We start from the raw sequence: 24,853 nt of genomic DNA, 5'->3' as shown, positions 1-24,853 counted from the left end.
TGTTGCACTTGTGCCTCCCTTGACATACATATCCCTAAACAAACCCACTTAACAAAATCAAACCCCTTCACTGTTGAGGTCCCTAAGCTTTTTACTCTAATAGTTTCTTCTCTCAAACATCTAGACTTTGGAATTCCTTTCCTGCTATCTGCTTCTCTGACTGTACTGATATGCAGAAGTTTAAATGTAATGTAAACCAACATCTTGTTAATCTTTCCTAGGCACCGATCTCAATTAGCAGCCACTTACATCCAAGTGGAAATATGCCTTGTTAGGGGTGAACGCGAGTAAAAAAAAAAAAGTTAGATATACTAAAACAAATTTTTTCATGTTGAATTAAAAAAAAAAAAAAGAAAAAAAGTGTGTGAAGTAATTGATTGCTGTTAACTTCCAATTAGTTTAAGATTTAAAATTGTAATCAGCTTCCCATCATTTGCCTCAAAATATTTTGAGATGTAAGAACTTGGTTTTGCATATTTAACTAACTTAATACTAGCTGAACTCACGTGGTGTTACCGTGTAGTGTTTTACTGGCAATTTGCCTTTTTTTCTTCTTTTTTTTTTTTAATTATGCCATTTTTTTTTTTTTATAATCATACCATATATTTTTTTTTTTAATTGTACCATTTTTTTTAAAATTGTGTCATTTTTGTTTTTATAATCATACCATTTTTTTTTTTCTTTTTTAATTATGCCATTTTTGAAACATTCAAACTTGTTCTCATCTTGGGTGTTATCACACTAAAAAAAATTTGTATGCAATTTTCAACAGAAACTTTTATTTAGTCCTTAGAAGAGGCATGTTCTCGTTACATCAGCCATGACCAGGCAAAACTCTTAATTTGTAATTATATTCATAGTACAACTTGCACTGAGGATTGAACTATACAGTTTTTTTTATTATTTTACTATTTTTCGCATCTTAGCTGTTATTCTCATAACATTTCAGCCAAAATTCCAAATTTCTTCAGGTCAAAGTTGTCTGAAGAAATTCAGAAATTACATTGATCAAAATGTGAAAATAATACTCAAAATGACCACAGTAGTCTGAATAAATACCAATTATCAACCCTTATTTATATTCTTAAATAGATACTTTTTTTTTTTGTCTCAAAATTATTATTTTTTTGCCAAATAGAAGTAACCCTTTATTGTTGAACAGATCTTTTTGAAAAATGATGTCCAAACGACAAAGTAATTCTGGCTGTAAAAAAATGTTCTGGAAGGAATAAAATTCAATGACATTTTATTCTTTATTTTTTTTTTACTTGGGTGTTACCACTTATCAAGGCCCGAAGGCTACTCGAGGATAAGGGTTAATGAATGTAAGGTGGTAATGTAATAATTGTTAATGGTTTAAACTGGGTAGAATTTGATTATTTATGGGGACGGCTCAACATGAACTTGTTTACATTAGATGTGAAGGCTACCATGTTATATTCAACTGAGAAGCAGGCCAGCAGAACAGTGTTTTACAGGCATGCGGTTCTGGGAAAGAAGTCTTGTTCATGAAATCTACATTTAGATTTAAGCACAGATAGAGAGTCGGGGGGGGGGATCATATATATAGTGATTATAGCTAGTCGAGTGTTTTTTTTTTGTGAAAATTTGGCAAAAGGGGGACCATAAATTGAAGTTCAATCAAACACTTGCCATGAAAATAATGATAGCGCAGAGACAGGCTCGCGTTGTCTTTTGTGGGAAAGAGGCTTTAGGGGGGGAAAAAAAAAGGGCATCACCTACTAGGTTTTGAACTTTGAGGCTGGATAGGGCCCAACGAGCAGCTCCTGTCCAGATGTGGTAAAAGTACTCCCTTTTAGGGCGTACCTGGCTTTTAGGGATAGAGGACATGCTCCTGTTCAAGATCCTGTTTGTTATTCAATGGCAACACTTCAACAAACACACACACAAAAATCTATCATGAAAGAAACAGATTTTATATATTAGAATAGTTTACCTGTGATAATTACCTCCCCTTCTGCTACAAAATGCACAACCAAATATAAGACCCTAAAGTTTCTTCCATTGCACTTGCAAAATATGATTTCGAGCAAAACAACTTAGAAACCAAGCACTATAATCAGTACAGATGTGACAACAGCATATTCTTTTCATTCTTTTGACTCTCAAGTATATATCCGACACAGTCAATCAACCGAGAACCACATCAGTCTATATAAAAACATATCAGATATTAACGGATATATACTCAAGAGTCAAAACAATGAAAAGAATATGCTGTTGTCACAGCCCTAATAATCAGCAAAGTGAATAGCTTTTCGACAAACCTGTCTAATAAAAGTGCAACGGACTTAAATCAGAATTACATTGTGAAATACATAAGTAAAATTAAAAGTAAATGAACCAAAAATTAATTTTATAACTTGTCCTAAATTTTAGGAATGTCATGAATTTATATAAAGCTGTCTTTTGTATATTAGATCCACTAAAAATTCATTATATGATACGAGATGAGATGGTAGTATTAAAAAAAAATTAAGACTTCCATTTTTAAACATAATTACGACTAGGAAATGCTGGAGAAAAAAAACACTTAGATCAGTTTCAGAAACAAAAATATCTCATGACAAGCTTCCTCAAAAATTACAAAACTGCTGTTATATATATATATACACATATATATACTTTTTATTTGTTTTACATAAGTATTAACATCTCGTTCACTTTATCCTTGTACATGCTAATAAAGGCGATCCAATTAAGTTGTTTGAAATCTTTGAATCTATTACCGCTCAAGCCTTTGTATAAGCAATATCGCCTGAAGAGGTCTCTAGTGACTTGAAACTGAATGACCGAAACATGCTATGAATGTGTAGCAACATAATGTTTATGTAAAACGAATAAAAAATATATCTTGCTCTACTTTGGTATCGAGCACTCTTGTATTAAACTTGTTAAAACTTCATTAGTTATTTTACTACTGGAAAATATTAACCTGGAATTTATATATAATTCTTTAAAATGGTATAATTTTTTTTATACCTAGAGACTCACAATATCGCGCGCACCAAATTTGAAAAACACCAACATTTTTTTGTGTAAAAAAATAAAGCCGCGTTCACCAAAATTAGTGACATATCTTGAAGTAACCTGTGAAAAAAAGTATTAAAGACACAAGAAAAAGAATTATCTATATATATAAAAACGAAAATGTATGTATGTATGTACGCTTTTCCTCGATGTCCACAAAAGGCTTCTTTCAGAGAAGCGCTCGCTCGGTTCACAACTTCTTAAAACTTTTTATATCATCTATAAATTGTAATATCTCACAGTTAACCACGGAGCTCGCCTGTCTATTTAATTTTATTGACTTTCAAACGTTAATTATTCCACATTTCCCGCATCGGCACGCGTTACATTCGGTTTTCGGTATAAAAAAAAGCGAAACTCGACTCTAATCACAGGCCCAGAGCCAGAGAACCAAGTAACGTTTGGTCAATGTCGACTTCGTCATATCAGAAGGGGGAGCAGGTTTTTAAAAACAAACAAACCCATTTATTGACCTCATTAAAAACTGTCCTGCACAAAATGCTAACTGCTGAATACCTATCGCCGTCACGTCAATCAAAAACGTGCACCTGTTGTTTTTTTTTTCACACTTTACTATTTTCCAACTGCGCGTCGTAAAGGCTTTTTTTTTTCACGGGCAACTGTTTTTTTTTTCACACACACCTACAAACACCCGAGCAACGCCGGGTACCCCTCGCTAGTATACCCCATTAAAACACTCTTTTGATGGGATGTCTCCTAGCGGCTTCGGCTGCAGGGAGACAGGGTAGTACATGTCAAGGATTCGTCACTTGACACTCAGCCCAACAGGTGAGGGGCCGGGAACCGGCCCAGCACCTGTTGGACCGAGGTACACCGCCTGGGTAATACCTAGGAGGTCCACCCTCCCAAGCCTTGCCACCGGGCTTTCCGGTGGGGCAAGTTTATTGCTTGCTGCCTGAAGCGCCCCGACCAGAGAATGCCGACGGGGTTACTCAGGCAATTTTTAAAATTGCAGGAGTGCCCCTCCTTTAGGGGAGCCTGCGTGTATCCCACTTTCCAGGCCTTGTGCCAAATATTGCCGATGTGGGCGGCAATTAAATATATACCCCTCGCTAGTATATCTATAAAGCAAAAACATTAAATTTTATTTAAATTAAAACTTTATCAAAATAACCCAAAAATTAAACGAGATATCGCAAGTTGAAGTTAAAGGAAATTTAACTTTATTTATCAGTTTTCGCATCCTATTCTAGTTTGGGATACCTTATCTTTGGTTAAATATTTAGAGATTTATTAAGAATTTGAATCTGTACTTGTATCAGAATCAGGAAAAAGATTAGAATCGTCCCATCGCTAATTCTTAGTATCGGCCACACACACCGAGGATTTAACCTTCAACCTCCAAAAAACTGAACCCTTAAAAATAATTATTACTTAGCACTTTATCTGCTGCGCTACCAGTCCATGTATTCAGTTCGAAATTCTGTACAGATTTTTTGATTCGATGAAATGCATCTAAAGAAGTCGGAGGTTATATCAGTTGAAACATAGCATAAGATGAGAACAATAGTCCTTATAATCCAAATTATCAATCCTTATCTAAAAAAAAAAAAATCCAGAAATATGCCTTGTTAAGAGCAAAACTAAACAAAAATAAAATATTATGGACATGTAATAATTATTCATGTGGTTTGCATGTATGCGTATTGTACAGCACTAAAAATAGTAATGCATAAACACCATGTATTGTGTAGGCGTATCTGAAAATATGCTAATGAGAAAAAGGAAAAAAAGAAAAAGGGAAAAGAAAAACAAAGAAAAAGAAACAAAGAAAAAGAAAAAAGAAAAAAGAGGGAAGAAAAAAAAAGTAAAAGAGAGAAAAAAGAAAAAGAAAAGAAAGAAAAAGAACAAGAAAGAAAAAAGAACAAGAAAAAAAACAAGAAAAAAGAACAAGAAAAAAGAACAAGAAAAAAGAACAAGAAAAAAGAACAAGAAAAAAGAACAAGAAAAAAGAACAAGAAAGAAAAAAGAACAAGAAAAAAAGAACAAAAAAAAGAAGAAAAAAGAAAAATGAAAAAGAACAAGAAAAATGAAAAAAGAAAAAAAAAAGAAAAGAAAAAAGAAAAAAGAAAAGAAAAAAGAAAAAAGAAAAGAAAAGAAAGAAAAGAGAAAAGAGAAAGAGAAAGAAAAGAAAAAAGAAAGAAAAGAGAAAGAAAAGAAAAGAGAAAGAAAAGAAAAAGAGAAAAAAGAAAAAGAGAAAGAAAAGAAAAAGAGAAAGAAAAGAAAAAGAGAAAGAAAAGAAAAAGAGAAAGAAAAAAGAGAAAGAAAAAAGAGAAAGAAAAGAAAAAAAGAAAGAATCTCAAAAAGCAAAAAAACAACCAAGTTATTCATGCAGAAAAGACAGATTGATGAATGAATACACAACATCTCCCATTGTGAATGATTTCATTCCACAGAGAAACATTTTTTTTTTAATCAAATTACTCAAAATATGATAAAACAAACTCATAACTGTTTCGGCAGAGTTAGAAAAACAAAAAGCAAAAGTTTGTGGAACTAAAATAAATTTAGTTTGATTCAATTTATTGATAACTTTCTACCTGACGTTGCCCGGGAATAAAAATAAAATACTTATGTCTTTGAATTTTTTACTCAATGATTTGAAAATCACTCTTTCTCGTGTCTTTAGATCGTAAGGCGTGTGAAACTGATCTTAGCTCTGCTATATTAATAATAAATTTAAAAAAAACTGCTCTGCTGAGCTAGCCCCTGTTCTCCACAACAAATACTTGTTGAATCTTGGTTCCCTGATAAAATTGCCTCTGTGAGAGCAATATTCAAGAATTCAGTCTCCTTGTTGGGGGAGGGGGGGATTATGTTTTAAAAATTTATTTTTCAGCATTTGAAAATCAGTCCGCCTATCTTAGATATGATAGAAAATTTAAAAACCTCCAAAGCATGTGAAATTATTTTTATTGCTGCTATACTGCTAAAAAAAAAAAAAAGAAAAAAAAGAAAAAAAAAGAAAGAAAAAATGCTCTATTGAGCTAGTCCCTGTTCTCTACAACAAATGCTTGTCGAATTTTGCTTCTCCAATAGCTTAAAAAAAATGCCTCTGTGGTACCAATATTCAGGAATTCTGATGAAAGAACCGATTCGTTTAATTATTGCCCCATTAGTCTCCTCCTCCTCTCAGCCTAAATCTGAGTCATTAATAGGGCTATGACAACAGCATATTCTTGTCACTGCTTTGACCCTCGAGTATATATCCGACACAGTTAATCAACCGAAAACCTCATCACTATATAACAGCACATAAGATACACGGATACACACTCGAGAGTCAAAACAATGAAAAGAATATGCTGCTGTCATAGCCCTAATCATTAATCAAGGAAGCATTAGTTAACCACGTTGTAAATGTTAAACTTCTTTCTGACCGACAGTATGAATTTAGGTAAGCATGTTATATCACAGATATTTTAACAGTGCATTCACCATACACTGGATAAGGCAGGGGAAACTAGTGTGATAGTTCTTGATATAGCCAGAGTCTTTAAAAAGGTTTGGCATGAAGATCTTATGAAAATTGAATCATATGATCTTATTGGATGCATATTCATTATAATCAGCATCTTCTCTGACAAAGGAAGGATCCAGGTTGTCCTCGATGGCCGTATGTCTCAACAACATGATATTCATGTGCATGTGCCTTAGGGGTCAATCTTTGGACCTTTATTATTCCTTATATTAACAACCTAGCCTGGTTGCCCAGCATTGCCCGGGTCGTGTCCATTGTCTCTAGAGATTAAATGGAGGCATCGATTTGTCTATGGCATTCAACTTTCCTTCCATTTCTGAAGCATTCAGTCTTTAAAATTTTTTTATATAATATTATAAAATCTATATCAAAGATATATAATGTAAATAAAAAAAGAGAGCTAGATTAACAACTGCTGAATAATTGTCAATTTTTAACATATATATATATATATATATATATATATATATATATATATATATATATATTTATTATATATAAATGAAATATAATTTTTCCAACTTATTTTTTTGATATGGTATACATCTCAAGCATTCATTCTAGCGATTGAGTTTTAATTCCCAGATGAGGAAATTGGCTTTAGAAAAGAAAGCATATTAAAACATCTTTAATATAATATCTACATTTCATGTGAAAGCAATTGATCATAAAGACAGGTTTATATCTATATATATATATATATATATATATATATATATATATATATATCATGCATTTATTCATCTTTATGTATATTTAAAAGAAATTCTGATCAAATGAGCAGTATATATATTTTTTATTCCTGCCAGAGGAAAAACTTATCTTTCTTAGATTATTATCTACAAAAACTTGCATATTTTTATAGTTCCTGCAGTAAAAACCAAAACCATAACGAAAGAGTAAAAGAAAGTATTGCAAAAAACAAAAAAACAAAAAAAAACCCACAGAAAGTACAGTCTTGACATACGTCCATTTAGCAATGAAAATTCGATATTTCAAGCAGTAAAGTCTCTACTGGACGAGAGGATGCATCTCAAAAAGTTCGTTCAAACAATAAATTAGAGCCAAACTTATCTTTCTTATCTTATTATATCCAGCCATTTTGTGTTAAGTTTTAATCAAGAGTTTTTCTTCAGCTTTTGTTACAAGCTGAGCTTCATCCGTTTTAGATTGTGAGGAAACGTGAAATATTTTATTTTTTTTAATAAAATATAGAGTGAATACTGTAAAACACATTTTTTTTTCATTTTTGAATTAAATTCTCTTTATCCGTGCCTAAACTTAAACAAGACTTCTTTCTTAGAACTGCATACCTGTGTAACATTTTTCCGTTTGCCTGCTTTCCAGCTGACTACAATTTGGTCATCTTCAAGTCCGATGTAAACAAATTCTTGATGAATCGTCCCTTTACCAAATTTCTACCAAATTTCCACTACTAACGATTACTACGATATTATCCCACTGACTACTGTACACTCATTAACCCTTATTCTCGAGTGGCCTCTGGGCCTTGATAAGTGGTGGCTCCTATGCAAAAAAAAACTTATCAAAAACATTAATTTATAGAATAATTTTTTTTTTTTTTTAAATTCTGAATGCTTCAGAAATAGAAGGAAAAGTTAAGGCTATAAACAAACTGAATAATAAAAAGCTGTAGAAATATATAAATAATTTAAGTAGTTGAGGAGAGAATGGAAGAGAGATACTTCATTCTGTCAGTATACACCGAGATCCGCATTTGAGTATTTTAATATGTAATTGTGACAATGTTGTTATTTTTGTTCATCTTCTCTTTCGCCATTCCGGTTTATTCTGTATTGCATACAGTCTTAAATAGAGGGGTTTCATCTAGGAGACTAACGCAATACAATTATCACTTAAAAAAAAAAAAAACTTATGGGTTTGTATTACTGTACACATAGATTCGAAAAAGTTGTCAAAAAAACAAATATATAACAAATAAATGTTATCAAAGGCAAGATAAGTTACTTTTCTACCTAACTGGATATATTTTTCGTGTTTTTATTCAATGTAACATGTTTATTCAGCTCGAAAAGCATACAGTGTTTACCGATGTATTCGAAAATTCAAAATGGCTTCCGACACTCTCTTTAACACGGTAAGTTCAGGAAAAGATGTTATAAATAATAAACTAGACAAAATACTGTTAGAAATTCGCTCATTATATATTACCGTGGCATAAGTTGACATATATTCGGTATTTTTTTAATAGTATTTTGTCTAGTTTATTATTTATAACACCTTTTCCCAAACTTACCATGTTAAAGAAAGAGTCGGGCGCCATTTTGAATTTTCCAATACATCGGTAAACACTGCATGTTTTTCGATCTGAATAAACATGTTACATTGAATAAAAAATAAAATGTATCCAGTTTGGTAGAAAAGTAACTTATCTTGCCTTTGATAATATTTATTTTTTTATATATTTGTTTTTTGACAACTTTTTCGAATCTGTGTACAGTAATACAAACCCAAACTTATATAACGCTTTAAAAATAATACACGGGGGAAAAACTCTTAGGACCCCCTTTCGCCAACAAACTCATTAGGAGTTAATCGTTGGTGGAACACAAATGCTACAAAAATTGTCAACTTTTTATAATTTTACTTCTCTTTATCCTACTCTTTCTATGTAATAATTGTCCGCAAGTTGATATGTCTACATTTGTTGCTTTTAAAACACTAATAAAATTTGGTACCATAAAAAAAATCTTATCAATGTAATGGGACGATTCCAATACTTTTCCAGATTCTGATTTTTTTTTTTTTTTTTTAATAAATCTCTAAATATTTGTAATTTTTATTCTGATTACCGTAAAAACACACATTAAATGTACAGATATCATCCTAAACGCAAAAATGCATTTGTGGGGGATGATCTATCGATTGTAATTTTACTGGTCGTTTAAAATCAATAAATATTGATCATTTCATGATTACTACCGACAGTAGAAGGTATTGCTTTGAACAAAATCAAAAAAGACAATTAAAAGAATCGTTTTGGCATTGGAAAATAGGCACAAATTTTGCGATTTGATACCTCTGAATGTTTTGTTCGATTTTCCCAATTAATCATCCCAATGCACACACACACACACACACACACACACACACACATATATATATACATATATATATATATATATATGCATATATATATATATATATGATTGTATTGCTTTAGTTTCCTAAATGTTAATCCAATGAAACTCTGGTGCTTCTAAAACAAAAGATTTAAATAACAAGTAGAGCAGTAATATAATATAAAAAGTCCTATATTTGTTTGTTTTTCAGGTTATTTAATGCCGAATCCAAAGATTTTGAAGAAACATTTTTTAATAGAATATATTTGTTGTTTTCAAGTCGGTTTCTATTTAACTCATAGCTGGGACCCTAACAGGTACTACCACTCCGGGTCAGAGTGGACCTGGGACCAATGGCAATTAAAGAGTGGCTCTACACTCCCCAAAGCCCGCAAGCTGGGGCCCTCACCACTGGATATAGTTTAAGGTCATATCCAGGACCAGTCCTTTATTTGTACACACATTATTGGCTACATATGTGCATACATGTTTCAATTGTAACTTCATCAAGCTGAACCCTGCCAATAAACTGAAAGTTTAAAACCAAACCTTATATATATATATATATATATATATATATATATGAGAAACTTAGAAATTTCAAATATGTTATAAAGAAAGATTTAATTTTCAAATAATTTAACGGCAAAAAAATTTTTTTTTTTTTAAATTCTATTTAGGGTTATTAGAGTCCAATTAATGTATTTATTTGCTTCCCCACCAAAGCAAATTAGGCACAAGGCCGTTTTTAATGTGGGGTAAAAACCAGCTCCCCTAAAAGTAGGCAAAAAGGGATCATTCTGGTTACCAAAAATAATAATTGTCCCAGTATAGAGGGTTTCCCCTTCATTGACTGAGACAAATTACCTTTAGTGCAGCATCTGCAGAACAGATACTACACTTTGATCCCGGCCCGAAGAATCCAATTAATAATTCTAAATATTCAACTAAAAATAAAGATCTATAATACGATCAAACAGCTTTCCAAACAAACTTTTATAAAGCATCCAATAATATTGTTTTTTTGTTTTTTTTTTTTTGGGGGGGGGGGTATATTCCAATAATATTGTCGGAGTGATACATTCACACAGAACATCCATTAACATCCATAATACAATGTTTCAGTTTTACAATAGAGTAAAACAATAACTTGGGGGTTTAGTATTCTAGAAGTGTAAGCCATGTTTAGTTTCCAAACAGTTTCTGATGGTTCGTTGTTCCACACAAGTCCTGAGAGGTAACTCGTTTGCAGCAGACAGTTCCACAGAGCAAAAGATTCTTACCGTGTTGAGACGGGAAAAAACATGCGAAATTGCTACAGAAAAGGTTTAATATTTATGGAGCAATTTTGGTTTCTGATTGGTTGGTAGTAGAACGTGAATTAATTTGATTCGTCAGTTCCTAGCAGATTACAACTCTTGTGATGGGATGTGTCTCCTAGCGGCTTCGGCTGCTGGGAGACAGGGTAGTACATGTCAAGGATTCGTCACTTGACACTCAGCCCAACAGGTGAGGGGCCGGGAACCGGCCCAGCACCTGTTGGACTGAGGTACACCGCCTGGGTAATACCTAGGAGGTCCACCCTCCCAGGCCTTGCCACCGGGCTTTCCGGTGGGGCAAGTTTATTGCTTGCTGCCTGAGGCGCCCCGACCGGGGAATGCCGACGGGGTTACTCAGGCAATTTTTAAAATTGCAGGAGTGCCCCTCCTTTAGGGGAGCCTGCGGGTATCCCACTTTCCAGGCCTTGTGCCAAATATTGCCGATGTGGGCGGCAATTAAATATATACCCCATTATGAATCAAAAATATTGCAACAAGTATTAAGGATACGAGTACATAAGATTAACATTACTTCCCGGGCAACGCCAAATGCCGGTTTTGAAACAAATCGAAAATTCAGATTCAATACAACTCGAATATTCAGGATAGTTATAATATTCAGACAAATTTCCGTAAAAAGCGTTGACTATTTCTTTTTTTTGTGTGTTAAAATCCATTAAAAACAAATCTGAACATGACAAGATTAAAAAAGAAAAGCCTTGGTATAGAGTTCAAAACTTTGTGGTTGATGCCCTTTTCTCTTTCTTGCAATCTCTCTCCCACAGAGGATACATTGCCAGCCTGTCTGCTTTATTGATTGCTATTCTCGCGTGAAGTGCTCGTCTGAGCGCCAATCTCTGATCCTCTCTTGCCAAAACTTTCCCAAAAACAGCTACAACCACGATTAACATTTTCTTCACTTTCTATCTGTAACTAAATATAAACGCAGATTCCGTGATAAGTGATTTCTTTGTAATTAAAAAGACAGAGAAGTTCACCGGTTGTATAGTGATGATTGTTTGAAATTTGGATTTCACTCGCCCGAAGATACAGATTCCTTCTCCATTGTGTGTTGTGTGCAACCAAACGTTATCTAATAAAGCAATGGTTTTAAGTTAGATGAAAGGACACCTTACTCTTAACCCTAGCCTATCCTTTAAACTAAACTTTATTATTTTACTAGCGAGGGTGGGGGGGGGGCACTGCCTGGTCGTAACAAAAAAATTGTAACAGGGAAGAGGGGAAGCATTGCCCGGTCGTAAAATCAGCTTAAATATGATATTTAAATTTATATATTTCTTTTTAAATTAAATTTATATATTTTTTTTTAAATTAAATTTATATATATTTTTTTTTAAATTAAATTTATATATATTTTTTTTTAATTAAATTTATATATATTTTTTTAAATTAAATTTATATATATATTTTTTAGATTGTGAAGAGGGATAGGGCGTTGCCTGATCATAAAATCTGTTTAAATATGATATTTTAATTTATAAAAAAAAAAAAAAAAAAGAAAGTGATTTGAGGATGCCATTAGCCAGAATTACCCCCCCCCCCCGGAAGCAAAATTTGTAAGCAATAAATGAAAATAGACAGACAGTCGTGAAATAATAAATAGAACAAATTGATGGGTTTGGTAATTGCCCTTTAATTGACCTCTGACAACTAAATATTTTCATAGAAAAGTTACTAGTCAAACCCACATGATTTTTGGAATATGACATTCTTGCTCGGTGACGGGTACATAGATCATATTTTTTTTTTAATTAATATGCATCGAATTTTATGTAAGATTTTAAAGGTATAAACATTAAAATTTCTTCAGATGTTTTTTTAAACAACCTTCATTAAAAAAGTGTATATTGTTCTATTAAATAATAATAATTTAAAATTAAATTTAAATTTTATTATAAATAAAATCTATTAAAATATAATAATTTGACTTTGCTGTTTTTTTTTTGTTTTTTTTTAAAAAAGACAAATGATGGTTGAAAAGATATATTTTTTTTCTCAGCAATGAGTTTTAGATTGTCAGTGAAAAAAAAAAAAACACAATCACCAAAAGATATGCGTTTTATTATTTCTAGGTATTTCTTGAAAAAAAATCACTCACAAATATGATTGTTTCACTCACAACATGAAGCCCTGCTTCATGAGTAAAAAATATTTATTTTCTTTGTGATAGGTTTACTGTGAAAATTTAAAGAGCTCAATAGTGTGATGCCATGGAAAAAAAGAGTGTGGGAACCATTGTCATAGGGAAAGAAAATTTCTAAAGAAATAAAAATACTTACAAATAATAATGGTAGATCCGACATCAAAAAACAGTATTTTTTTTTTTTAATTTGTACTTAACACTGTACGAAAAAAAAGTTATTACGAAAAGACCAAGGTTAAATGTGAGGCTTGAACAAAATGTTCCAAGAATAGTATGTACGAAAGAAAAAAAAAAACACACACACACACACAAAAACTCACAAGTGACAAATTCTAACTAACTCTCCCTCTCATATGATAGGGCATTGCCACTTCAGCCGGAAATGCCCAAATGGTTGAAAACTTCAACAACCAAAATTTAGACATACAACATTAAGATTTACACAAGTGGTTCAAGTGGGTCAGAATTCTGTATAATTTGTCAAGAGCAAAATAATGACATCACAAACGTAAGGGGGGGGGGATGGTGAAATAAATATCTTCGCCCACTATGGAATTGGTAAGTCACATTCAAGACCAAATCTGTGATGTCATCTTTTTCAAATGGCTTTGACCTTAATAGAACTGAACGTGAAAAAAATAAAATATCAGGACCTAAAATAACGATTTAAAAACAACATGATCTCTGAAAGAAATACACATTATACCGGTTGTGATAGGAGCAACTGGACAAATTAAAGAAAAATCTTAAATACTTGGAAACAATTCTTGGAAAACCAAGCTGTAACGAAACACAGTCGACAACCATAAATAATAAAAAGGTGAAATGTAGCTGTTCAAAAACTACAACTAAAAATTAGAGAAAATAATTGAGTAGGATTTTAATTAAAAACAAGTGAAGCATGTATGGTCCCCCGTGAGTGCACCGTGAACGAGGCATAAAAAAAAAATTTACTAAAGCTGTAACATATTTAAATTTGAGTTCAGCTCCATGCAAAAATAGAAATGACGGAGTCCATCATTTGTCCTCCCACCCCATTTAGCTCCAAAAGTCCCCAAGACATTAACATATTTAAATTTGAGTTCAACACCATGCAAAACTGCTAAATAGACATACACAGAACATTTTGGACAAATATGGTAAAATAATCCCCAAAATGGAGTGTTTTTATTAGCCCTAAAAGAGCCCCTGTTGCACACCCAAGAGTTATCGCGAAGTATAGACAAACAAAATTATATAGAAATCAGTTATTTACAACTTTTTAGAAAGTTTTATAAAATCCAAGCCATCAATTTTTTTTAATGAACACAAAAGTGTCAATTTTAGCCATTTTAACCGGAAAGGCACTCCTAGTGGAGCAACCAGAGTTTTCCCAGAAAATCTGTTCTGCTACTTTTTTTACTCATATCATGTTTAATGTTTGTGCAAAATTTTAAAAAATTTCAAGGCGTAGTTATTGAGAAAAGTGCGAATGGACAAGGATGGATTTACAGGTTCATCCTCCTTTTGTTGGGGAACCAATATAAATACAACCTTTAGGAAATTACATATAGTTTTGTAAGGTTTTGGTTCTATTAATAATTTAATGAACGAATAATAATGCAATTAAATTTAATTTTAAAAATCCGATTAAAAAAAATTAATAATTTGGTTTAAAAACAAAAATATAAAAATAAGCAGAAGTTAAAAATTTGGGTGTTCATTAAAAAAATATAAAAATCAAAAATATATAAAAATATAAAAAGCAATAAACAGCAAAACTGGTATAATCATAAAAGTCGGTATCTACATCAAAATTGAACGAAAATTATAGAGTAGAATTTTAATAAAAAATATAAATGTTTCATATTTTTCTGATTCTCCATCAATAGCGAAATGACAGACTGACTTATCTCCCCTGTTTTACATAACTCTTCAAAGTATTCACGCTCTAATCAATATCAGAAAGGAGGATACCACATCCTTATTATGAGTAAACGCATTCCGACTTTAATAATTGAACTAATATCAACTTAAAGACTAATAGCTGTATCTACTGAGCATTACCAAAATGTTTTAAAAAAAATTTTTTTTAACATATTTTTTTTTTTAAATTAATTTTTAAATTAATTTTTTTTCTAATTTTTAAAATTAAGTACCGTAATGACATTTCGTTTAAAAAAAAAAAAAAAAAAAAAAAATGTCATAACGGTACTTAATTTTTATAAAATTTTATAAAAGTAGTACTGTGTATGGTAATATTGTTTTAATCTATTTGCAAAATTATTGGATGCAAGTAACTTCTAAAACATTTTAATTTTTTTAATCACATTTGCAAAGAATTTTAAAACCAATTTAAATACCTTCTTATTCAACAGCTTAAATCCTTTTAAATTGTTAAGGGTAATGACGTAATTCATTTTTTTTTTTTTAAACTATTAAAATATGAAAATGATTTTAGCCTTGCAGCAAACATATATTCATAGCTCAGGCATTAACGTCAAAGGAAAAAGTAAATCATAAGCTAAAGTTTTGGTTTCAAGTCTCGGTTGTGGCGCACCAGTCTTTTTTTTTTTTTTTTTTTAACTATTACTATATATTAGGTCCAATATAATCTATAAATATAAAAGCGAAAATGTATGCATGTATGTTCGCTTTTCCTCGATGTCCACGAAAGGCTTCTTTCAAACAAGCGCTTGCTCGCTTCACAACTTTTTAAAACTTTTTATATCTATATATATATATCTATAAAAACAGAGATGTGTGTGCCACAGACGATTTCTGATTGGTTAATCCAATAATCACATCTCCTAAAAAACAATGGTTTCTACGCTCTTACCTTTACCATAAAATATTATGGCTTTATTTATTGTCCATCTTGGAAGGGTTTAATTTTTTCCTAACTTGCGATTTACAAATTAAAAAAATACGAAACTACAATCTAACAATCGAACCTCCGACATCACGGCCGCCATTATGAAACTAAACTAAAAAAAAAAACGCGCGTTCACTCATGGTCTTTACATTTCGGGTTTGGTTACTTGTGCAGTTTTCCATTGACATTAAAAAATGGAAATATTTAAAAAAATATATATTGTACGTACTCGTCATGGGATAAAGTTTTCCTACAGAAAAAATCACGTAATTTCATTAAGTAGTTATTTTTTTATAGCGAAAAAAGAAAAAAATCAACGCTACAAGCGAGTCATTATTAATTAAACAAAAAGTTCAAGTAGGGGGATTTCCCTTTTTTTTTTTTATATCGAGGCCAAATTTCGCAAATTTGGCCTTTTTTTAAAGCAGTTTGGCCTTCAAAATTTCTGTTTGGCCTTTTTCCTCACCGATGAAATAAAAAAAGCAAATAAAAACAACGCAATAAAACTTTTAAAAATACGGCACACTTTTGTTGTTCTTGTTTGTTTTTTTTGGTAATTTTCCTTATTTTTTTATTTATTCAAGATAATACTATTAAATGGACACTATTATGCCAAATTACCCCCCCCCCCCCAAAAAAAATGCACAAAGATTCGCGATTTAAGGTTTTGACGAGATAATTTAGCGAATTGTCCGGACTATTGCGAGAGAACCATCCATTAGTTTTTCCTGAAATTTTGCCACAAATTGTATTTCAATACATAGATGTGCATAGTAACAACATTTTTTTCCGAAAATTCCCGTTGCGTCTCCAGATTTCATCGGTGAAGAAAAAGTCCAAACAGAACTTTTGAAGGCCAAACTGCTTTTAAAAAAGGCCAAATTTCGCGAATTTGGCCTCGCTATCATAAAAAAGTGGGAAATCCCCCAACTAGAACTTTCTGTTTGGTTAAGAATCAAGGTGGCTGATTTATATATTACTCGCTTATAAGACTATCAATACACACAAAAAAAATATAGATTTATTTTTGGGTAAAGTTCCCCCGGGTTTTCCTTTCACTTGAGTAAATAATGGTCTTTTGTTAAATATATGGCGTACTATTATCCTTATATATATGATGTTTATGTTTATATATATATATATAAGTGATAGTGTCTGTGTGTGTCTGTGCGTCTGTGTGCATTTCCCTACGCTAAAACTCTGTCAATTTTAAGCCTAGAGATTCGAAATTTGATATACAGGGTACTGAGATTTGGGAAAATCGATGTGATAGGTTTTCAACAGAAATTTGGCGATTAAGTGGTCAATATTCAACGATTTGACCTTTGAGAACTCTACCAAACTCCTCCTACAATTTTGGGTCTAAACACGTGATATTTTAGATATAGATTTCTTGGACATGGATCTAACTTATTAACTTTACTTGATCCCTAAACAATAAATGTTCAGAGGTCATAATAGGGGTCAAAGTTTAAAAAAATTGACCGTTTTTTTTTCTCAGCATTAACCTCAAAACACCTGGGCAACGCCGGGCACCGATTGCTAGTCATCTATAAATTGTAATATCTATGAATTATCCACGGAGCTCGCCTGTCTATTTAATTTTATTGACTTTCAAACGTTTATTCCACATTTCCCGCATCGGCACGCGTTACATTCGGTTTTCGGTATAAAAAAAGCGAACCTCGACTCTAATCACAGGCCCAGAGCCAGTTTGTTCAATGTCGACTTCGTCATATCAGACTGTAGCTTTCATTTCGAGACGAGGGAGCGGGTTTTTAAAAACAAACAAACCCTTTTATTCAAAACTGTCCCGCACAAAATCGTAACTGCTGAATACCTATCGCCGTCATGTCAATCAAAAACGCGCACCTGTTCTTTTTAAAACACTTTACTATTTTCCAAGTTCGCGTCGTCAACGCTTCGGGGGGTTTTTTCACATACCCCGAAAAACACCCGGGCAACGCCGGGTACCCCTCGCTAGTATAATTATAAATACAAAATCTGCATTAATCAAAATATCACATTTAAGAGTATTTTACGACCGGGCAATGGCGGGCGGCGTATTAAAACACCAATTAAAAAAAAAAAATAAAAAAATTTAATATTTTTTTTTTAAAGCAAATCAAAAATGAAAGTAAAAAAAAAAAAACAACTTCCGGTCAACGCCGGGTATGTACAGCATTACTTACATTATGAGTTGGGAAGTAAATAAATATACCAAAGAAATACAAATAAGTCACAGTACATAAAAGCTGTACTAAATAACCCCATCATATTTTTCAATGAGAATTGATCAAGTGTTTGCCTCATAAAAAACATACATCAAAGCAGAAAAAGCTAATTCTCCATATACCACCAGCATATATCTAGTATATGTGGAAGACAAATGGGAAAGGTAAATATACAGACATAATTCAATCGGATCAGGTGGTGATCGTAATAATTCGTCTTTATTATTTGAATTTAGCGAGGAGCAAAGAGTAGTATCAGTTACGATATCACATCTAATCGTTTCTTAGTCAGTGAAAATAAATCCTGAGATACTTTTAATTTTTGTCCCAATCTAGAGTGTCCCGTTATAAAAAAAAATAAAAAAAAAAAAAAAAAAAATAGAAAGCATAAGACCTGTGGAAATTCCACAGGGGACTCATTCATATGTAATATATTGATGTTGGCATTCTGTAGATGTTCAGTGTAAATTGAAACCCTTTGATATTATTGTATCTCTTACGTTAAAACTACAAAAGTATTAATCTAAGCTAGCAGGGACGCCTGGCATAGCCCGGTGGTAAAGTACGCTTCAATATGATATTTTAATTCTGGCAGATTTTATACATATTATTATAGAGTTAAGGTTCTATCGATTTTTATACATTATAAAGTTGCGATTTAAAAAATAAAAAAATATATCCATATGACTTGGGTGCATTAGCTTGCATCGAAACCAAAACCAAAACTTATGAATATATATATATATATATATATATATATATATATATATATATAACTTGAGTTCCTTCAGCTATAGTCAAAACTGACACCAAAACTTATGAAAAATTCTTGATAAAAATTATTTATAAAAAAATAGATTACTGGAATGCCATCAGCTATAATTGAAACCAAAACTTATGAAGAATTCTTAGTAAAACTATTTATTACAAGAAATGAAAGTCCTTAATTAAACGACAGTCACTCAGATATAAGCGTGACACACAAAATAAATAACACATACGCTTTCCTATTAAGACATAGACAATCCTGACATTCATTATTTCAAAAGGAATATCATTTTTGGCAGTAATTTATAGAGATTGATATAGGAAACGGGGGGGGGGAATTCCACGGTGTTCTGCACGTCTATAATAATACGCAAGAGACAATTTTATGTTTGTACGTACATTATCACTAGGGCTATGACAACAGCATATTCTTTTCATTGTTTTTACTCTTGAGTATATATCCGACACAGACACAATCAACCGAGGATCACATCACTCTACATAAAAACATAAGATATCAATGGATATATACCTGAGAATCAAAACGATGAAAAGAATATGCTGTTGTCATAGCCCTAGTTATCACCCTCTATCGATTTTAAAAATATAGGATTGCCTAACTATCAAAGGTACTTAAAAAAAAAAAAAAAATCATCTGACATTGGTATTACCTTAAATGTGAAACTAGAACATTAGTTGCACTTATGTTCTTAAATTTTGGAGATGAAGATTGATAAATTGTATCATTTGGAAAGACCTTTGGCGTAACGGATAAAGTACTGAGTGACACAAGGTTTAATCCCGAAGGTGGGAGATACTAAGAATACAATTGCGAATTACTTAAGATTTCTATCCAGTCATGGCTGACAGAACAAGAGCATGCTACCCTCGTAGATTAAATGAAGGGTTCCGTTTGAAGTAGAAGAGACATGAGTTTCATTCATTTCAATATTTTGCTGACAATGATTATTTTTACGAAAGAAGACATTTTTTTTTTCTTAATAATATTAACTGACAAACATTATTTGAAGAGGTATATTATTATTGACAGTCAGTTATAAAGGTTTATATAGAAAACACCATGTAATTTCCATGGAGTCTGTGCTCTAGCAATAAATAAATACAGTAATAAAGTTATCAAGAAGTCTACAATAAAGTTGGGTGGATCAACTTAGGATTTATTATGTGTAAAATGACTTGCAAAAATCTATGGTATCATTTTTCTTCATTTCTGTGACCTTTAGTTTCCACCAGAAAAAATGAGCATATTATTTCATATTATGTTAGAAATCAGCCATTTTTTTTTTTTTTTTTTTTTTTTTTTTTACTCGCGTTCAACCCTAACAAGGCATATCTCCACTTGGACATAGGGGGCTACTATTTGAGACCTTGCCTAGGAAAGATGAACAAGATGTTGGCTTACGTTACATCTAAACTTCTGCATATCAGTACAGTCAGGGTAGCAGGTAACAGGAAGGGAATTCCAAAGTTTAACTGTTTGAGAGAAGAAACCATTAGAGTAGAAAGCTTTCTGGCATTTAGGGACCTCAACAGTGAAGGGGGTGAGATTTTGTTGCTAAGCAGGTTAGTCAGGGATATCGAGGAGGCATAAGAGCAATGGGTTCATCAGAGCACATGCTATTAAAATATTTGTAGAACAGGCACAGAGATGCAACATTATGATGATTGGGCAGGGGTTGGAGCTTAGTTGACAAAGTGGGATATATTAGATCACAAACGTTTTTGGGCCCTATCCAAGAGGAAGAAGCTAGTAGCAGATGCATCAGCCCAGATGTGGCAACAATACTCCTTGCATGGGCGAATGGTGACCTTGTAGAGGTACAGGATGATCTCAGTAGTCTTCTAGCATGATAGAGGGAGCCCACCTTCTTTGCAACAGCCTCCGCTATGTCCGCAATGTATATATATATTCCAGTTCATATTGCCCGTGAATGCTAAGCCGAGGAGTTTGAAGGTAGAATTCTCAGGTAGGGTATTATTTATCATGGATATCGGTGGTTGAAGAGGCGTCTTGTAATTGTTAAAGGAGAACAGCTTAGTCTTACTCGCATTAAATGTTACCATCCATTTGCAGTTTCACTCCACTGCGGTCTTGACGTCATTTTCTAATATTTCTGCTTTTGTCTTAGATTTATGTACATCTATTCTTCCCTCGTGCATGTTATAAAGCGTTGTATCATCAACAAATATACCCATCTCTGACACAATATGATAACTAGGGCTATGACAACAGCATATTCTTTTCCTTGTTTTGATTCTCAGGTATATATCCATTGATATCTTATGTTTTTATGTAGAGTGATGTGATCCTCGGTTGATTAATTGTGTCTAACTGTGTTGCATATATACTCGAGAGTAAAAACAATGAAAAGAATATGCTGTTGTCATAGCCCTAATTATAACTAACGAGTTAGCAATTATCAAGACCAAAAGCCATTCAAGGATAAGGATTAATGAAATGAATAGATTGCCTGTTTCATAATGAACATCATTATGAGAGGATTGAAAATAAACAGAATTTCGTTCACCACAGCAATATGTGATGATATATAACATTTTGAACTATGGCACTTCTTTTACATGATTACACGTTCATGGCTAGTTTGATATCGCATTCAAATCTAATCAGACGTGTAAAATAAGAGTACACTTCAGGCAATTAGAGTTACTATGTAGCTGCAAGAAAAATTTAAATAAGCTCTTTTAATTGTTACTGTTTTTATAAAGCTCTATCTGAAACGATATCGAGCTCTTTCATGTTTAATATCTGTTCAACTAAGAGCAGTTGGTTTTATATATATATCTATTTACAATTATATAAATGCAACTTTGTCTGTGTGAGTTCGTTTCCTATAGACTTCGAAATGGCAGAACAGATTTTCTTTAAAATTTACAGAACTTTAGTGTATAAGTCCGGTAGTGATCTTAGCTAAGTTTTGTCTCAGAATATCCCCGATAATTACCGATAATTGAAGCTTATTTTAATTTATCATCAGTAAAGCCATTTTTTCCATGTCGTCACTTAGCAACAATGATAGAACATTGGGCTGTGAAAATTCTACTGTGGGTAAGTTAATGACATGTTTTTATTTTTTATTTTTTGCATGACGTGGTAGGTTCAAACTGTGCATGCAAGTTTCTTAATTTTTTTTTTTTTTTCATTAACTGCAAAAAATTTTATAAGACTTGAAAGTTTACGTGTTTTTTTTGTTTTTTGTTTTGCAGGACATGGTCAGTAGGTTCAAACCCCGCACATAAATTCCTTAATGTTTTTTGTTTTTTTTTTGTTAACTGGAAAGAAGTTTATAAAATAAGAAGTTTTATAAAATACAATTTTATAAAAGAAACAGAGTGCAAGGTAGAATAACATATTTTGGACTAAGTTACTGCATTATGGCATGTGAAGCTTCCTCCTAGGCGATTTCACGGATTTCGATGACAATAAAAATATAGGAGTGTGAAATATTCGTTCATCATCATACAATCCCGATCAACGTCAGGTTTTCCTGCTAATATATATATATATTATATAAAGCTGAATGTGTGTGTGTCTGGTCAGGAATAGGCTCCTATATGGTTGACTATCATAGAACACTGATCACATATAATGATTGAAGATGTATCGAGACACAGGAATGGGTATGTTCGATCTAACATAATGATGATTCATGAAAATTGTGGGGTCTGCGTTCGCGCCTGGTCTACAAAGTATGGAAATAAAAAATTTTAAAATTAAAAAAATACGTTTAATAATACTTGGATAAGTATGTTTTAAGTTAAATAGGGATGGTATAATTTGTTTATTTATTTATTTAATTTTTTTGCATGACATGGTTTGTAGGTTCAAACCCAGCACGTAAATTTCTTAATGTTTTTTTTCGTGAACTGGAAAGAAGTTTATATAAAACAATTTTATAAAAGAAACAGAGTGCAAGGTAGAATAACATATTTTGGACTAAGTTACTGCATTATGGCATGTGAAGCTTCCTCCCAGGCGATTTTACGGATTTCGATGACAATAAAAATATTAGAGTGTGAAATATTCATTGCTCATCATTCAATGTCGAGCAACGTTAGGTCTCCCTTGTAGAATATATATATATATATATATATATATATTTATATATATGGCAATTAAGCTACACAGAATTTTCCTCCTTTTATCCTTATGAGGATTCGCCAGGTTATCACAATAGACTGACGAATCCTCACGAGGATGAAACATAGAAAATTCTGTGTAACTTAATCCTTATATATATTTTCAAAACTTAATGCCTAGCTCTACTTAGGTATTGAGCACTGTTGACTTAAATACTGAAAATAAAAATATAAAGTTTTATGTAGATACATGAAATAATATCTTAGTCTATATGAGTTTGGAGTATTTTTACAAAAAGAAAAAGAAATGCAATTTAAATTCCTATGAATACCAAGTTCAAAATATTACAAAATTAACACTTGCACAAGCCAAGTTATGACTGGAAAATTAATGACAAAATGGGGATTCAACTTTATAACAGTGAAAAATAAAGAAGACACACGCACACACACATATACTGAAATAATAAAAACTAGTGGGACCTGTGGAAATTCCACAGGCGACTCATTCATATGCAATATATTGATGTTGGCATTCTGTAAATGTTCAGCATAAATGGAAGCACTCTGATATTATTGCATTTCTTTTGTTAAAACTGCAAAAGTATTTATCTAAGCTAGCAGGGACGCCTGGCATAGCCCGGTCGCAAAGTACACTTAAATATGCTATTTTAATTCTGGCAGATTTTATACATATTATTATAGAGTTAAGGTTCTATTGATTTTTATATAAAGTTGTGACTTCAAAAATAAAAAAAAATATATCCGTATGACTTGGGTGCATTAGCTTGAATCGAAACCAAAACTTGTAAATATATATAACTCTAGTCCCTTCAGCTATAATCGAAACCAAAACTTATGAAGAATTCTTCACAAAATTATTTATTGCAAAAATGGAAGTCCATAACAATTAAACGACAGTCACTCGGATGTAACAGTGGCACACAAAATAAATAACACACACGCTATCCTGTTGATATATAGATAATAAATTAAAATTAAAAAAATAAACTTTTCATTTCATCATTAATTTATTACTTTCTTATCCTTTCATCCGTAACAGACAACTTAAGTTACACTAACTTAATAGCATTTAACAAATAAATAAAAACCAAAATAAAATAAAACAAATAAATTATCTACGTAAAAACAACAACAAAAAAAACTTCTATAGCAAAATTATTCCTGATGCTGATCACTGATCGAAAGCGCTAGAGAAAACTGGCTGACAAAAAACAAATCACTTGGCTACATGATACAAAATTTATTAACTGAAACTAAAAGAAATGCTCGGTAGATCGAGAAAAATCAACAGAAAAATAAAGAAAGAAAACTATTGTATTCAACCAGATTCGTCTCATCCATAACGACCAGCTACCAAAATGCACACGCATAATATATATATATATATATATATATATATATATATATATATATATATATATATATATAGGATACTGTTGAGTATTCTTTTTCATTTCTCCTATAAATTTTTATTTTCTTTCAAAAAACATTTTTCTCGACTGTTTTCAAAAATGAGCTAACCAACAAAAATATATTTATATATACTTTGTGCTAACATTTTTTTTTCTCTGAGGAGAAGAGCCTATCTTTGAAACTCCATGGAATAAGGAACCTTTCACCTTTACTTCGTATTCCTTGTTTTTAACAAAATATTGTAAATCCAAATAAGATACTGAAGAGTGATAATTAATGAATTTAACGCGGTTATTAAGAG

The 24,853-nt window shown here is 31.8% G+C and overlaps 1 protein-coding gene across 27 annotated transcripts in view; it reads right to left on the bottom strand.

The window, feature by feature from the left end:
* Positions 1-24,853, bottom strand: part of LOC145261268 (phosphatase and actin regulator 2-like) — an 858,751-nt gene that overhangs the window by 461,403 nt on the left and 372,495 nt on the right. For 2 of the 27 annotated variants that reach the window (XM_080119733.1, XM_080119737.1), the window contains exon 1: positions 13,277-14,561. The exons of the other annotated variants lie outside the window; for them this stretch is intronic. In XM_080119733.1, coding sequence (XP_079975859.1) covers positions 13,277-13,300 — 24 coding nt within the window. In that variant the 5' untranslated portion in view covers positions 13,301-14,561. Of the gene's footprint in view, positions 1-13,276; positions 14,562-24,853 lie in introns of those variants that run through there. 27 annotated transcript variants of the gene reach the window in all.

Source organism: Euprymna scolopes, chromosome 37 (assembly GCF_053919585.1).
Source record: "Euprymna scolopes isolate OS-2025 chromosome 37, ASM5391958v1, whole genome shotgun sequence".
NCBI classification, from domain to species: domain Eukaryota; kingdom Metazoa; phylum Mollusca; class Cephalopoda; order Sepiida; family Sepiolidae; genus Euprymna; species Euprymna scolopes.
Note: the sequence above shows the minus strand (reverse complement) of the source record. Positions and strands in the feature narration are given on the sequence as shown.